Source organism: Spermophilus citellus (assembly GCF_964194105.1).
Source record: "Spermophilus citellus genome assembly, chromosome: 4".
NCBI lineage: Eukaryota > Metazoa > Chordata > Mammalia > Rodentia > Sciuridae > Spermophilus > Spermophilus citellus.
In genome coordinates, this window is record NC_138185.1 from 205,218,702 (window position 1) to 205,236,238 (window position 17,537).

General features: G+C 33.3%; 1 protein-coding gene across 1 annotated transcript in view; it reads right to left on the reverse strand.

Annotated features, from left to right (window-relative positions):
• The window catches only part of CEP128 (centrosomal protein 128), a 414,945-nt gene that overhangs the window by 361,319 nt on the left and 36,089 nt on the right, over nt 1-17,537 (reverse strand). Inside the window, exons 6-8 of the mRNA XM_081292429.1 lie at nt 6,671-6,797; nt 5,542-5,657; nt 2,693-2,784 (exon numbers count right to left, since the gene is read on the reverse strand). Of these exons, the coding sequence (XP_081148555.1) occupies nt 2,693-2,784; nt 5,542-5,657; nt 6,671-6,797 (335 nt within the window). The remainder of the gene's footprint in view (nt 1-2,692; nt 2,785-5,541; nt 5,658-6,670; nt 6,798-17,537) is intronic.

A 17,537-nucleotide genomic window follows, 5' to 3' on the forward strand; every position in this document is an offset into this window, starting at 1 on the left:
AATGCCAGAGTGCTTGTTAAAACACAGACTATTGGACTCCACTCCTAAAATTTCAGAACCAGTAAATCTGGCTGGGGCCCAAGAAGTAGGCAAATTCCTAAGTAAAACGGATATTGTGCACATGTGTACCCAGCTTTGAGAACTACTTGTACACTAGAATATCACTTTCAATAAACAAACATGGGGCTGGAGATGTAGCTCAGTTGGAAGAGTGCTTGCCTTGCATGCACAAGGCCATAGGTTCAATTCCCAGCATCACAAAAAAAAAAAAAAAAAAAAAGGAAAAAACATCCATAGACAGAAAATAAAAGCAATGTTTTTTAAAAAACAAACAAATAAACAAATTTGCTGTAATAGCTCTTATTTGTAATTAAGAGAAAAGGAAGGAAGGAAAGAGGAAGAAGGGAATGACAAAGCTCTTAATCTCAAACCCTGTCTCTAGCAACTTACAATCAAATTACATTGTCAAATGAAAATCATTGATTATAAACAAAACAGCATGGAAAGACCACTTCCATAACTCTGCACCCACTCCCTACTAGCAACCATGCAAAACCTCTTCCGTTCTTAATGCTTGTTATCTTCATCACTTTCAACTCCAAACATTTTCACTTTGACTCTTTGTTTTGAAGTATTTAGCTCACTTCAAACACAGAATAAGAGTCATAGTCTGTATACACCTCTCCCACTCTTCTCAAACAGAATAAATTAATTACTATTCTTTAGTGATACTGGATACCTGTGTGATTTTACATACTTTATGCATTATTCCAAATTGATGATATTTTGCTCATATCCTATCATGCTTACATTTTGGTCAGCTTCACACTTGGATCATAAATTTCTTGTACTATGTTTTTTTTCCCTAGAGTTTCTTTTGGCATTATTTATCATTCATTGATATTTTCCTCCCATTTCTTATTGAATCATCCTTCTATGAAAAAAATCTACTTCATTCTTCTAGAATACATTGTTCTCAAAGGACACTTACTTTTCCACTCTAATTTGAAGTGAATGCTTTGTGGGCCTGCTCAATGACTGCTATTCTCAGGTTGCTTCCACTTATTTCCTAGGCTAGTTTTAATTTTTCTTATCTCATATATATATAATATATATATATATATATATATATATATATATATATATATATATATATATATATAATCTTCCTCTATCTTAGTTAAAATCTTATTTTATTTATATGACCTTAGATAATTTCCTCAGATCTTAAAGAAGTTACTGTAAAAAAAGCAAATTTTCTAAGTTGTTATTTTTGACTTGGTTTTGTTAGTGGCAGGGCTGGGGAAATTTTTCTAAGTTACAAATCTCTGAAAATGTGTTTATTTTTACCTCATGTTCCATCTTAAGCAAACAGTTATTTCATTTCTCTGTGCTTCTATTTTTTCATTCATAAAATGGAGAAAATAATAAATGGCTACCTCCTAGAGGTATTGCAAGAATTAAATTTAAATCTGTCTATCCTGAAATAATTGCTCAATAATATTGGCTAATAATACTAGCAATAGCAGAATCTAGTTTTTATCACTAAATTTTCTGGCTTCCTCATCTAAAAGCAGGGAAGTAATGCAGACTATACTTGATAAATTTATATTTTGGACTCTATGTTGCAGCAATACAGAACTGGCATGGGATATGATTTAGGAAGTAGAATTAGCAAGTACACATGGTAAACAGATTTCAGTTCAGCTTTGTCACTCCTTAACCTTTGGGGTACACAGACTACGACTCTTAATAAAGTTTTGTTTCTTAGGAAAATATGGCCTCTAAAATAAAACCACCTGCCACAGTTATTACAAAGAAAAAAATAAGTCAGGTGTGTGGCACACTCCTATAATCTCAGCTACTTTCAAGGCTGAGACAGGAGGATCCACGGTTTGAAACTAGCCTTGACAATTTAATGAGACCCTAGCTCAAAAAAAAGACTGGGGATTGACATGTTGTTCAATGGTACCCTGTACTCAATCCCTAGTACCACAAGGAAAATGAAAAGACAGTAAGAAAGTTTTAAATTAAGTAACAGGTCTCTCTCTCTCTCTCTCTCTCTCTCTCTCTCTCTCTCTCTCTCTCTCTCTCTCTGTCTCTCTCTTTAAAAAAAAAAAATTAAGTAACAGTTCTTGGGAACTCTACAGAACTGACAAAAAAGCAAAGGCTAGGCTGATGTTAACCACGGCTTCCAAAGATTTTTTACTAAAACCTGAGATATTAGATTCCACAATGGCACATATTCCTTGACAAGTTTCCACATGATGCTTTTTTTCCTGCAATGCAGAGTCAGCCAGCCAGTCAGTTCTGACCCGTGTATGTGTATGTGCATACTTGTGTGTGTATGTGCGTGCGTGTGTGTGTGTGTGTGTGTGTGTGTGTGTCTTTCTGTCTCTCTGGTATCAATGCATTTCCAAATCAACCTCTTTACTAATACCTCACAATGTATCTTTTCATAATGTCAGCATTCTACTGAATTAAGTTAAAGTGTTTTCAGAAATATGAAATTAACTTGTCTGAGTCAAGATATATTCTAAATTCCAAGGGCTTTGAACTAGTCTATTAATAAATTATAAAATACTCAGATAAAAACAGCACCATTTCTTAAATCTATGTAAACATGTCAATTACAGAAATTAATTTGTTCTCCTAGTAATTCATGCCTCCCATGAAAACCACATTCTTTTACCGGCTTCTTCTGGAAAGCTCCCTGTTGAAATCCTCCCCAAGGCGAACTTGTTCACTGCTGAGGTCTCGGAGGGACTGATGAAAAGCATGAATCTAGCAAAGGAAAAATATGGAACCCATTCAGGATACTGTCAAATTCTTCCATGAAGATTCACAAAAAGTAAGATTAAAACTTTGTTCTTTACAACAATGACCAAATTCTAAATGTTATTAATACAGAATAGATGCCTATTCTAAATACAAGATTTTTTCAAAGAAAAGCATTTAAAAAGCTATACAAGTCATTACCCATCACATCCTTTATCGTATATCAATTCACTACTTATGTAAACCCTAGAGAAGAGGTCAGCAAACTCTGTCTCTGTCACAATTATTCAACTCTGCTACTATAATATAAAACTAGCCATAAACAAATGAGCATGGCTATATTACAGTAAAGCCTCATTTTATCAGCCCATGTACCCTAGTTTGCCGTACCCTAGTTTGCCAAACCCTGAAGCAAATAAATTCTTGCCCATGTGCAAGAAGTATGGAGCATTATTCAAAATGAAAACACTAAACATAGACAGAAAGTCTATCAAGAGTAGAATACAGCCAGGCGTGGTGGCACATGCTTGTAATCCCAGACGCTCAGGAGGCTGAGATAGGAGAATTGCAAGTTCAAAGCCAGCCTCAATAACTTTGCGAGGCCCTAAGCAACTTAGTGAGACCCTGTGTCTAAGTAAAATATAAAAGATGCTGGAGATGTGGCTCAGTGGTTGAGTGCCCCTGAGTTGTTCAATCCCTGGTACCCAAAAAAAAAGAGTAGAATAGAGATAAACTAAAGTACGCCAGTGGAGTATCCTGCATCAGTGAAAATGAAATAATCAAAGCTAACCACACTTTAGTAAGGCTGAACATCAAAAATATAATATCAAATGAAAAAAATTGTAAAAGAAGCATACAGGGGGCTGGAATTGTGGCTTAGTGGTAGAACACTGCCTAGTACATGCGAGGCCCTGGGTTCGATCCTCAACACCACATAAAAATAAATAAAATAAAGGTATTGTATCCAACTACAACTAAAAAGTAAATATTTAAAAAAAAGCATACAGTAATATTCAATTTATACATGGCTTAAAGGTAAGCAACACTAATAAGTTGTAGTAAAAATGATTTTCTTCAAAAAGGAAAACATATGATAGTACTCAGAGAAAAAAAGGAGCATAACAGAGGTTTGAGGCTTGTTTCTTACTGGTATACAGTCTCATCGTTGTACCTTTATCTACAAATAAATATGCTATCTACAGATATATATGTATGTGTATACTATAATTTATAATAAATGATTTTTAAGCTATACAGACTTACAGAAACAACAAATCGATTCATTTAAATAAATGGACATTAAGCAATAAACCAATGCCACCTACCAGCTGGAAAATGAGTGGCTTGAATCTAACATGGGAAACAGATGTGTAAATAAACTACAAACTTTATTGGGGCATTAAAAACATACACAGTTAAGTGGAGTTAAGGATCTTTCTTAAGAAAACTCACTTTGAATGGAACTACCTAGAATGACTCCATCTATTCTCAGATCTTGGCTCAACCAACCTTGCTTCAGAAAGCCTTCGTCGATTAAGGTAGATCCATCTACTACACACTCCCAATGCCCTCTGTCCTTTCCATTACAGCATGCATCTCACTTCATATTTATGGGTCTATTAATATACTTGTTCAATTAACATCTAACTTCCCCATACAGATTATAAACTCTGTGAAAAGACTTTTTACTTATCACTGTCACAAATGAGAGAAGTAATACAGTAAATGAGTAATGTTAAGATGTTGTTCTGTGCTCTGGATTTGATTATGTAGTGCATGCCAGCAAACTGCACCTATCAAAAAAGAATATGCACCCAGCTCAGTGGCACATGCCTGTAAAACCAGTGGCTTGAAGGCTGAGGCAGGAGGAGTAAAAACTCAAAGCCAGCCTCAGCCACTTAGCAAGGCACTAATCATCTCAGCAAAACCCTGTCTCTAAATAAAATATAAAAAGGGCTGGGAATGTGGCTCAGTGGTTGAGCCTCCCTGGGTTCAATCCTCAGTACTAAGAAAAAAAAAGAAAAAGAAAAAGAATATGCTAAAGGAAATATTTTCTTAAAGGTGCTTTCTAATTCATCTGGTTATATTTTACCTTTATCTTACACTGTAGCCAACAACAGGTACAGATGAGTATCCTAAGACAAACATCAAGCACCTAATCCTAAAACCATCAATACAAAGATGTCAAAACCAGAAACTTTCCTTAACTATTTTCTATACACAAGACAACAAAAGAAATAATTACAGCTCTTCGGAGAACTTTAGAGAAGCAACAAAAGAATATATTCATAAAACTAATACTTCAATGAATATATCAAGTACTAAATGTCTTACTTAATAGAAAGTAGCTCCATTAATGATTTAACAATAAGAAAAACACCAATGGTGAAAAAAAAATCAATAGATCAATCACACAAGGACTAACTTGCTCATATTTGTTCAAACTTAGCAAAACAGAAAGTAACTGACTTAGTAGGGCTTTCAAAAGAGTGAGTCACTTGTAGAGGAAAGGAAAAAAAACATGTCCAACTAAACTCACTTTTAAATCATCTATAAAATATAATCTTCCATAACAAAATTCAAAATAAATGTGTGATGATTCATGTACTGAAAATAAAGCCCAATTTATATAGTTTAAAAGAAAAAAGTACAAAGTTGCTGATAAGCAAACTCTTAAAATTCAGCCATAAAGTTCAAATGTTAGTCACTTATATAAAAATGTAAGGAAATGCCACACACAAATTGCACAATGGCACAAAGTACCTGAACCATGTCATCAGTATCCCGAACAAACCGGACACCAGGTCTGGGCCTAATTCGCTTATTACCCTGTGAATCATAGTCCTTGAGAGGCGAGGTAGGTGGAAATCGGTGGCTCTCTTTGCATATGAAAGAAAAGGAAGGGTATTAAAACACTGAGTGAGAAGAAACAATATAAAATTTTACATCAGACGTGTAAAATCAGATGCGGATATATACATATGACCTTAACCCATGCTACTCCCAAGTGCCATGCTGTACCCATAAAGTTCCACTAATCTATCTCTTAAAGCAGACAAAATGAACAAGAGAACCAACCTGGTAACAGAACATGCTAAAAGTTCCAAGTTGTTTATACTTCCCAAAGAAGCAACATTAGTTTTTTCTTATATAAAAATAGTTTCTAAATAGAAAGCTTTCATGACTCCCAAAAGTATAATTTAATCCTAATAAAACAGTATTTTAAAAATCATCTGAATAGTGCATAAAAATCAATGAAAACCAAGTAGAAAAAATAATATTTTTAATCATTTTAATCATTACTCTGGTGATCATCAGCAATACAAACAATGCAAGGCACTGATGTTCAATCCATCTAACCACCTCCCTTCACAACAATATGAATCTTGGTGCTATGGAAAAGCAAAGGTAAGATTACTTACAAGGAAACTAAGTGTTTTATAACTTTCAACCTAAGAATTGTCGACTGGTTGCACATCAAGGCTAAAATTCACCTGCTCCCAACAGGTATCATATTATAGGTTCCCAGTCAGATGTTTGAAAAATTATTATGCTAGGACAAGATTATTAACCCAGAGAGCATGCCACATAGTAAATCTTATTTGTGTGTTTGTTTTGATTCTTTGGTGGTGGATAATTAAATACCAGCTTTGGCAGGTAAAGTTCCAGGTAGTCTACAACCTGAGAAAAACAAAACTAATAAAATAACAAAGATCCTTTAATAAATTCCTAAATAGGCAGTATAAAATTCTTGAGGACTACATGTTCTCACACCTCATCAGCATGACACTGTATATGTACTATATTTCTCCAAAGACTAAATGTCTTCAACATGTACTTCAGAAATATTTTTTATGTAAAAAAGGGTTTTCAGAACATTTTACAAGTTTACCTGTCACAGTACCACCATCAAGGTCACTTGCACTCAGACTTGTAACAGAAACACTTCTCCCTCCTGAGTTTCTCAACAAACGTTGACTTCGTAGCTGGCCTACTGACTGTTCCAAGTTTTCTTTTAACTAAAGAATATAATGAAGAGTTAGTCTTTTTAAACATTTTCCAAATACAAACAACTACAGATTTTAAAAGCCATTTCTGAAATATCTGGTTTCACAAAGAAAATCAGTACCAGAGAAATTTTGAACTAAGTTATATTAGGAAATATAAAAACTGTGAATATAATATTTTAAGAACCAATGCAGACAACTGGTTTTAAATAGTATCTGTCACCACCTATTCCATCTTTCTATTGCCAGAATGTGGCTGAGATGTGTACTATCAGGGCTTACCAACCAGATTGAAGTGTCTAATTGCTGTATACCCATAAGAAAAACATAAAAGGCCAACACATCTGAAAAAGAAGAAGCCTTTCTTCCTTCTAAACATCCTTTCAGAATCCAGATTTATAACAAAGCAGAAACTCAACAGTTGTCACAATGATACTGCTATTGAAACAATGTACATTGCCCAACTACATCAGAGCACCACTTCTATGCATTCAAATTCTGCAAATTCCAGAACACCATAGGGGAGACACAGGACTATTAGCACACACTAGAGACCACTGTGGTCCAAATGTTCTCTTCATCTCATTAGGGAATCAGCCAGCAGTAAACACAATAAAACACCTTTTCAGACCTAAAGAGCTACAGTAAATAAATGCATGCTAAACATTGATAATAACGATCCGAGTTGTATAAAACTACAGATCCAAAAAGAAGATCTGACTAACACCCAAAGAAATGGAAATAAAGTGTAAAGACGAGAAAAAATCTACAAACCCAGAATTGCTGGAAAACTTTTGAGGTCACAATCTTATCTGAGGATTGATAAAAAATAATATAAACTTCAAACTGATATATGGATCCACAAAACAAATCATCTATAACTCCTTAAACAGAATTCCATAACAAAACAAATGATTAAGAAGACAACAGTTCCTAAATTTGGCCAGGGTTAAAAGGTACAACACCATTTATGGAGAGAATAAGTTGGCCAACTTAGGAAAATATGCAGGAAAAAAATGTAGCCGTAGTTGAATGGAGAGGACAGATGAAACTGAGTCACAAATGAAGTAAATCCTTTTCATTTTAGCTGTTTGGATTTAACTCTTCTGGAAAATCAAGATTAAGACAATCTAGATTAAAAGAGGTGGAGTTAGAATTTCAGGAATCTCTCTCTCATCCCTCTCATTGCTGAGGAAAAAAATTTAAAATGAAAGGCTATGTTTCACATTCCTCTGTCCTCTGCTTCTCTAAGTTGTGATGCATACAAAACCATCCTGTCTTAATGTTCCTCAGCCATAGGACCCACCTACCAATCCATAGAAACACACAGATGAGAAGAATCAAGTGGGACAATCAGGTCTACTTTGCAAGTAACGCACACATAAGTAAGACAACATATAAGTAAACCAGAGAGCTTCCATAAGTAAACACAAGTAGTACATCAGTATCTATGAAAAAAATGTTCCGAATAAAACAAAACTAAATTAAAGCTGAAAATTTTAAATCCATTCCTAACATAAGGGCTAGAAATGTAAAGTGACTTTAGATCACTCAAATTAGTGACAGAACAAGAATATAAACTCAGTTCTCTTAACTTTTTCTGTGCTTATCTTTATCAATCACATTATTTCAGTATACTTCTGAAAGCAAAATAACCTGTCGTTTCTTACTACTGTTTCTTTTTCCAAGTAAACTGACTTTCATGTCGGGCTGTTTTTAAGATTTTTCCCCTTAACTCTGTCAATGGTTTTACTATGATATGTCACTTTCATTTGTATTTATCCCATTTGGGGCCCACAGAGATCACAGAATCTATAGCTTGATGTCTTTCACATGCTGTACATTCTCAGCTGCTGTCTCTTCATACACTGTTTTGCCACATTCTCTCCTCTCCTGGGAATCTCATTATATTTTAAGTGAAACATTTTTATCAAATCTCATGTCTTCTACTGTCTTCTGCAGTTTTCATCCATTCATTCTTCCATTCTTCTTTTCAGATATCTTATGCTGCCCTACCTTTCAATTTGTTAACCCTCTTTCCAATGTATAAAAGCTGCTATTTAATCCAGCCATTGAAGGTTGGTAGACTATTTACTCATCTTATTTTTTGTTTTAGGAATTTTCATTTAGCTTTCAATTCTTTGCCAAAATTCTCTATCTTGTCTTTTAATTTCTTGAACATATTAATCATAGTTACTTTACAGTCCCATTACTTTTCTATTTGTTATTTCCTATGGTTTTCAGTCACATTTTGTCATGGTAGAAAACCTATATAAAACTGTAAAGATAATTTAAATCTTTTAAGAATGACATCTTTTAAAAGGGACTTGATTTTGCTTGATTCTGAAGCAAAGAAGTCAGGCTAGAGTCACTCCTAATGCCAAATCACCTTAATCCAGACAAGAAACTGAGTTTATTCAAAATGGGCTTCTGTCCCCTTGAGAGCTGGTCTATTTTTAGTTTATTACTTATTTCCAATTTGAATTTCCCCTAAGTAATCAGCCTTTGGGATCTCAGGTGAAAGCGAGAGGGCTTTCACTAGTTAACTAGTTCACTAGTTCAGGTCTTCTGACCTCTTGAATAGATTAACAGTGGCATTGGTGGATAAGATTATTTTGGAGCAATTTTCCTGCTGAGTATAACTACAAAAATAGGCGGTGAGTAAGAATAAAATAATATCATGAACCCATCAGAACTACAAAGCCTAGGTTCTCTGCTTCTAAGCCACCTCTTCTAGAATTATCCATCACCTTAAAGGAGAAGAGTCCCAAACACAGGATTTATTCTTCTGGAATTTCTTTTCTTACCAGATCCTGACTGCCAAATTGCTCATTTCCTTGGCAGTTCTCTGATGGATTCACAATATTTTCTTTTTACCTTTTTTTTTTTTTAATTCTTTCCGGTTGTTCTTACCAAGAAAATTAATCCAATACAATCTTATCTACCAATGCCAAGAGTAGAACTTGCCAGCATCCTTTTTTATGTGGGCTTATTTGCTAATAAATCCTGAACTATAACTAAAAGTTGATGTATAAAATAAATTTATTTACACACACATGCCCTGCTATTTAAAAAAAAAAAACACTACAGAATGTACAGAAAAATATTATAGAACAAGAGAAATGAAACATACCAAAATCTAGTTCTAGTCTTGGAAAATTATTTTTTCAGAAACAGGATAAAAATTTAGGAAAACTAATTGACAAACTAATTCTAAAAATATGAAAAAAAAATGTATACTAAGCCATTGGAGATGTACAGTCTGATATAAAGCCCAAAAAAATGAAATGTAAAAATTAGAGGAGTGAAATAAAGACTGTTTTAAGGTACTCCTACAAGTCTCAAGGCAAAAATAGGTCCCACACCTAAAAGATAAAACTAAAAATATAATAGAATTAAAATCCACACTTGAAGTAGTAAAAACACAACACTGGATAAAATCTAATTATGACATAAGAAACCAATCTGATAACTACTAAAACACAAAGCAAAGAAATAAAGGGATAAGATATAAAGCCATAAGAAATGTTTTAAAGTCTTTAGGGTTATAACTCCTAACTAGGTGCAAAGTCAAACCAAACTTAAAATTAAATAAAAACAGTAATACTAATAAAACTCAATTTAACACTGATTTTCTATGATAAATAATGCTATTTTGTTGAAACTAAAATCAATTCTCAACCCAAGACTGGTACTGGCTTTAATAGTACAGAGTCTTTTGAGTCTTATATGACTACCTCTCTACCTAACAAGTGATGGTTCCTTTGTCCCCCACTTTTTCTCTGTATGATATACTGCAAAACAGGAATCATGCAATATGCTATGGTATGTTGCCACTTCATCTTGACATAAAAACATCATTTACAGATCTATTCTTTTACCTCTGTTCTTTTTGATATTACACTAAAACAAATGAAATGTTACTACTATGTACCAGTATATGAATACAAGTAAAACCTGGACACTGAAGCTGAACGGAATACTTGTTGATAAGGCAGGTCATCCAAATCATCAAGACATGTTTTTACATTTAGAAGTTGAGTAGCTCCTTCTATCCAAAAATGAGGCAATTTGAGTATCATATCAACTGCAATGAATTAAAACATTTAAAATATGCATACCATTGTAAGTTGATAATGATATCGGGATGGGGAGTCATTGGTCACCACTAGAAGATACTAGGGAACCTATAATTATGTTAAAAATCAGTTAATAAAATATTTTTTAAAACCTTTTAAATTATAACTAAAATAAAAATATCTATTTTTTAAATTCTAACTGAAATCACTGAAACCCATATGATGTCTCTTATTTGGAAAAAAAAAAACTAATTTAAAACAAAATGTAAGCCCAGGCACAGTAGTACACACCTGTAATCCTGCTACTTGGGAGGGTGAGGACAACTGCAAATTCAAGGCCAGTCTGGTCAACTTATGAAGTCCCAGTCTCAAATTTTTAGGACTGAGGCTGTAGCTCAGTGGCAGAGCACTTGCCTAGCATGTGTGAGGCACTGGGTTTGATCCTTAGCATCATATAAAAATACACAAATAAAGGCATTTTGTTCATCCACAACTACCAAAAAAAAAAAATGTTTTTTTTTAAAAAGGCTGGGTGTGAAGCTCAGTGGTAGAGCAACCCTGGGTTCAATCCCCAATACCAAAAAAAAAAAAAAAAAAGGCAGCAAAATGTAAGCCAATCCTAATGAATTGTGGGGGATGGTATATAAAACTCAAAGGATTGACTACATTATAAACTCATCTATGACAGGAGGTCTTCTGGGCAAGAATGGGGACTCCAAATAAGAGATGAGAGCATTAAAAACATCCTAACTCAGAAGATCCAAAGGGAAAGCTTAGCAGTGTGTTCCTCAGCTAAACCACTTTCACTTTTTCTATCCACATCTTTCCCAGTCCATCAAATAATCACTTTTTCACATACTTTATTTTGAGAGTGAAATAAGACAATGTATGGATATTATGCTAAGTGAAGTAAGCCAACCCCCAAAACCCAAAGGCCAAATGTTTTCTCTGATATGTGGATGCTGGGCCATAATTGGGGAGTGGGGGAGAGAGCATGGGAGGAATGGAGGAATTTTAGATAGGTCATAGGGGAGGGCGGGGAAGGGAGGAGGAATGGGGATAGGAAAAACTGTGGGATGAGATGGACTTCATTACCCTAAGTACATGAATGAAAACACAAATGGTGTGACTACTTTGTGAACAATCAGAGACATGAAAAATTGTGCTCTATATGTGTACTATGATTGAAATGTATTCTGCTGTCATGTATAACAAATTAGAATAAATAAATAAATTTTAAATTAAAAAAAGGAGAAATGGGATGTTTTTATCTGGCGAAGACATTTAGAAAAATCTGTCGTTCCCAAAAAAACAAAAAACAATGATTTCACTAAATTCCTCTGGCTGCATATCTACAGATTCCTGAACAGGGCAATTAATATTCCCACTATCAGCCATTTATTCAGAACTCCACATAGAATTCCTTCATAATATGATTCACATTTCACTTTCCATCATTATTATTTCTCATTTCTCTGCTGGACATTCATCTTTGCTGCCAATTTTCTATTTTGACTATTTTTGTAAAATTGGGTTTATCATTTGAAGACGAGGAGGTAACAAACCACACATTTTGTTGTTAGTGACCAATCCTCAACAAACTGCAAAAGAAGTGATCTGTTATGTACACAGTAGTTTTGGACTAAAGAGAAAGTATATAAATCTGTAAGTAGTTGCTTACAGTTAATATACCATGGTAACTGAAATTTGAATTGTGTTGTTTGAAGACTGTTGTTATTTAACTATAAATAATGACATTCATGTACATTAAAACCATACAAACAAGGACTGCCTGTATGTACTGCTCAGAATCCTCAAGTAGTTGCTCCAGGCATTCAATAGAGGTTTGTAGTCAGTACCCTGGAAAGGAAGAGTATGCTAATTCTGTTTTACCTGGGACTGAAACTCTTGTTTTTGTTTATCCCCCAACTTTACTGAAGTATATTTAACAAATATCTAGTTTTTTAAATTATTTTTTTCTTTCCAGAGAATATAATAGCAAGCTACTTGACAAGTCCCTGGAAAAAATATAAAGAATGCATAAAAAAAAAGATCAGTAAAATTTAGATTCAATAAGGCAAGATGGGAAATGGCAAAGAACCACATAAATAAACTTCCTTCATCAATATCAGTAACTATTTCATAAATAATAGTGTATTTCACATATTTACATTCTCAAAAAATCATCCTTGACTAATTAGGCTCATCTGGGGAGAATGAAAAAAAATCAACATTAAAATGTCATCAGGCCATACATGGTGGCACATGCCTGTGACCTGAGCAACTTGGGAGGCTGAAGCAGGAGGATCTCAAGCTCAAGGCCAGACTCAGCAGCTTAAAAAAAAAAAAAAAAAAAAAAAAAAAAAAAAAAGGGGGACTTGTATCAAAATAAAAAATTAAGCAGCTGGGAATGTAGCTCAGTTGTAATTAACCCCTGGGTTCCATTCCCAATATCACAAAAAAAAAAAAAAAAAAGAAAGAAAGAAAGAAAGAAAAGAAAAATGAACAGTCATTAGGAAACTCTTTTAAAATGCCCATAATTAACTACTTTCACAAAGAGACCACAGTGGCAATATACTAAAAAGCATCTATTATACCATATACTAACTACCAAATAAACATCAAATTAGCTCCTACACAGATGAAAAGATAAATTCAAAAACAGAACAACTTTGGTAAAAACTAAATGCTACGATTTAAAAAGTAGGCTTGAACCATTCAATGATTCTACTTAGTTTCTTCAAAAATTATTATCACATATTATCCTTTATTTTCAAAGTAAGAAAATACAACTTAAGACTATACAGAAGGGCATGAAAATTTGGCCATGTATAAATAACTGCATTCACTTAGCTGCATAGTCAAGCATGAACTGGAAAACCTAAATAGTTTATCTGTTCAGTTTTATATTCATCTGTCAATTCAGAGGCAGTATTCTGCAAACATTCACAATGTATATAGCACTGGTGACCATGAGGCAGTTTGTATTCTAAGTTTAGATCTAAAATGTTGACATAAAGAAATGTAAGTATAACATTTATAATTGTTAGGGGTAAGTGGCAAAATCCAAGGCAAAATTGGAGGTGGAGGAGAGGTCATCTTAAGACTTTTTTAAGAATAATAATGTTATCATTAGATACTTTTATTATCAAATATTTTATACTTGGCTTTCCCTCACTGCCTATTTCTTCAGAACATCAAGATGGACCTGGTAACAGACTACAAAATACATTGGTTGTAGTAACTAGTTAATTTTACCAACACTATTTTCATTCTTTATAATAGTTACCTTTTACTGGTAAAGTTTTAAAAAAAAAAGGAGGTAAATAAAAAATTTTATAAAACCAAATAAGTGCAATGTATTGTTTGCCTATCTTCTGGTCCTACCATGCTAAAATACATTTTTTTAAAGATTGCTGCTATCTTATTTTTTATTTACCAAAAGATCACTAGTTCCAATTGTTGTACCTAACTTCTGTACATATAAAAACATGAAACATTAGAAAAATAAGAAATATAGACTCATAACATCTTTCCTCAAACTTACAAACTAACTTTCAAATGATACACTATTTTAAGTACTTTATTTTACAATGAAATCCTGTATATTCAAAGCCCTACATGTCACTTACTCGAAATATAATTTTTAAAGAAATTTTTATTAATTTACATAAAATATTTAAATGTCAATAAGTGATCACTCATGGAAAGTGGAAGGAGCCCATAGTACCAATATATTGTACTTTAGGAGGATAAATAATATACTGTACTCACAAACATAAATGCGGGAAGCATTATTGGGTATGCTAATTTAGCATATAGTTTGAAGTCAAATAATCACCTTTTACATGTTGCAACATATGTTAGTCACAGCTATAGGATACACACATAAACTGAAGTCATGCCCAGTGAGTTCAAGGAAAGGAAAATAACATGTATTAAGTAAGTATAAAGTACCAGGGATCTCAAGTTAAAAACTAGCAAATGCCTGATAGTAGAGATCATCAGACAAATTAAAGAAACTCGAAGATAAATGCTTAGCAAGTAGCCAAAACAGTATGAGCTCTTAAGTAAATGTTAGTTATAATGAAGTATATATGGTTATATTCACTTTTTGAATGAAGAAACTCAGTCTCAGAAAGGTTTATTAGTAACTTGCCCAGAATCACTGAGGTAGTTTCTAGAGGAAAGATCAGGATTCAATTTCAATTCTGACTCCAAAGACTACATGCTTGTTTTTGTCCCGTCCCCTCCACTAGCCTCAAGGCAAAATTTTGGAAAAATTACTCTCCTGTCCAGTAGATTCATGAGAGACTTGGGAATGAAATTTTAAACAAGTGAACTTAAGAACCTAATTCTAAAAATCTGAAATATGTTTACAAAAGGATGGTTTTTAAAAGAATTTCTTTGGTTAAAATTTCTTAGCCATACTCTTATTAGTTAATATTAAAGTTATTGAAAAATTATGAACAGTTATTATCTTTAGACAATTAGTGAATTAGTGAAGCTCACCCAAAGCAGCAGTAGATAACTCAACTTTGCAGTAGGATAAATGGCTAGTATCTATGTCAATAAGTGCATCTGACAAATGAAGCCCATTAAATAAGAGGAAAAACCTGGACTTTATTATTTAATATTCAATATTCTTACAAAGTTCGCATACCAGATGGTGACATTCTCCTACTCCAAAGTGAAATTTTAATCAGAGTACTTAATTAGGAAAAAAAATCACCTATTAAAAGTCCCTAAACTCTAATTTGATATTATTTTTTTAGTCAATCTATACCTTAAAAATGAATTTAATTTGCTGCTTCGAATCAAGAGAACTGTATTTTTCTTTTACACCCAGTATTAACTACTTTAACTCATCAACTTCAGCACAAATTTCTACTACACAAGATATTAACTTTTTATGTTGAATATTCTTTCTTCAGGGCATTCCATTTTTATAGCATTACCACAAGGATTTACCCTGCTCTCTCATGAACAGGAACATGTGGTACTAGAAGTATTCCAAGCACTAAGCAAATCAATTGCACAGTTCTAGCAGTAGTCTAACACTAAGAAGCATAATTCATTCCAAATCTTCATAGTAAGTTTTAAAATAAAACCTTCACATATCTTCTTTGGTCCAAATGTTCTCAAACCTCCAACAAATTCAAAACGTTCTTGATGCCAAAGGACCCAAAGTCACACTATCCAACTAACTATGATTTGTTGACTAGAACAGCTACAAGAAAGGTTAGTGAAAAATCAATACTTGTTTCCTAGGAAGAAGTGGGTAAAGTCAGTGCTGGTACAGATAACTCACAGACTCCACCCCATTGCTTAAAATTGCAACTAGACAAGCCACCTGTAGCAACACCTCAGTACCAATCTTACCTCACCACCTGACTTATTCCCAATTCTTTATCTATACTTCTTCCATCTAACTTTCATTCTAGACATTGTACCAGCTATAATAATAATGACCTGTGAGACAAAGGCCTTCTGCTTTATAATGATGTAATTTCCAATATCTAGTTTTCAATGTACAATTATATAACCCTTCAAACTTTAAATCTAAAGCCCCAACTTTTATAAATATAAATCATGAAGATTTGAGTAACTATGACTGATGAAGTAAATGAATACTGATACTGGGTTCTGAAACAAACTCCTACCTTTGCTACACTTAAGAGACCACAGGCAAGTTAGTGACTATTCAGTGACCCAGTTTTCTTATCTTGAAAATGAGAATATTAATAATATCTCTTATAGCCTTGCTAACAGAACTAATAGCTAACATACACAGAGTGTAGGGGATACACTATTGAGAGACTAGTACATTGTTCTCAAAAGACACTTACTTTCACTATTTGGGAGAAATTCCCAAAGAGACTATGAAAAGTTAGGTATTCTAGCACTGTTCAATCCCTCAGAGAAGAGCCTTCACATATTATAAGCAATGAATTAAACTTATGGTTGGTGATTTTAAAGATTCAAGGAAACAATAGTGAAGTCACAAATATTTTAAGGAAAAGTAGTCCAAAAATTGACCTAACATGATCCCGGCAATTAGACTTCACAAGACCAAAAGGAATAATTTTTACAGTGACCTTGATGGGAAATAATCTCAGGGGGAAAACGTTGCACAAAATATCTATATTTCTAAACTCTTTCCCTCATACTTTGATAAATTATGCTCACAAAGTTAAACTCTAAGAAAATTAAAATTTAAGCAAATATATATCACTATCTCTGTTTCCTGAGGTTTAGCAATAAAATCATTTACAAAATCTAAGTTAATAAAAGTTCCTATCTTCCCCAGAGCAAGAGAGTTGATTTCATTTTTTAGGAAATATTTTTATATTTTATAAGAGAAATACTAATTCCAATGAGGCAATGAACATTTAGCATGGTGAGTTTTTTTTTTTTTAAATGACTGAGCATTGGCTAAGTTTAACCTATCACAGGATTTAAAAAAAAAAAAAAAAAGCATGTTCCACAGCAAGAGGATTTGTTTGATTGCAGAAGACACATTGATTTTTTTTTTTTTTTTTTTTTAGAGAGAGTTAAAGAGGAGAGAGTGAGAGAGGGGAGAGAGAGAGAGAGAGAGAATTTTTCAATATTTATTTTTTAGTTCTCGGCGGACACAACATCTTTGTTTGTATGTGGTGCTGAGGATCGAACC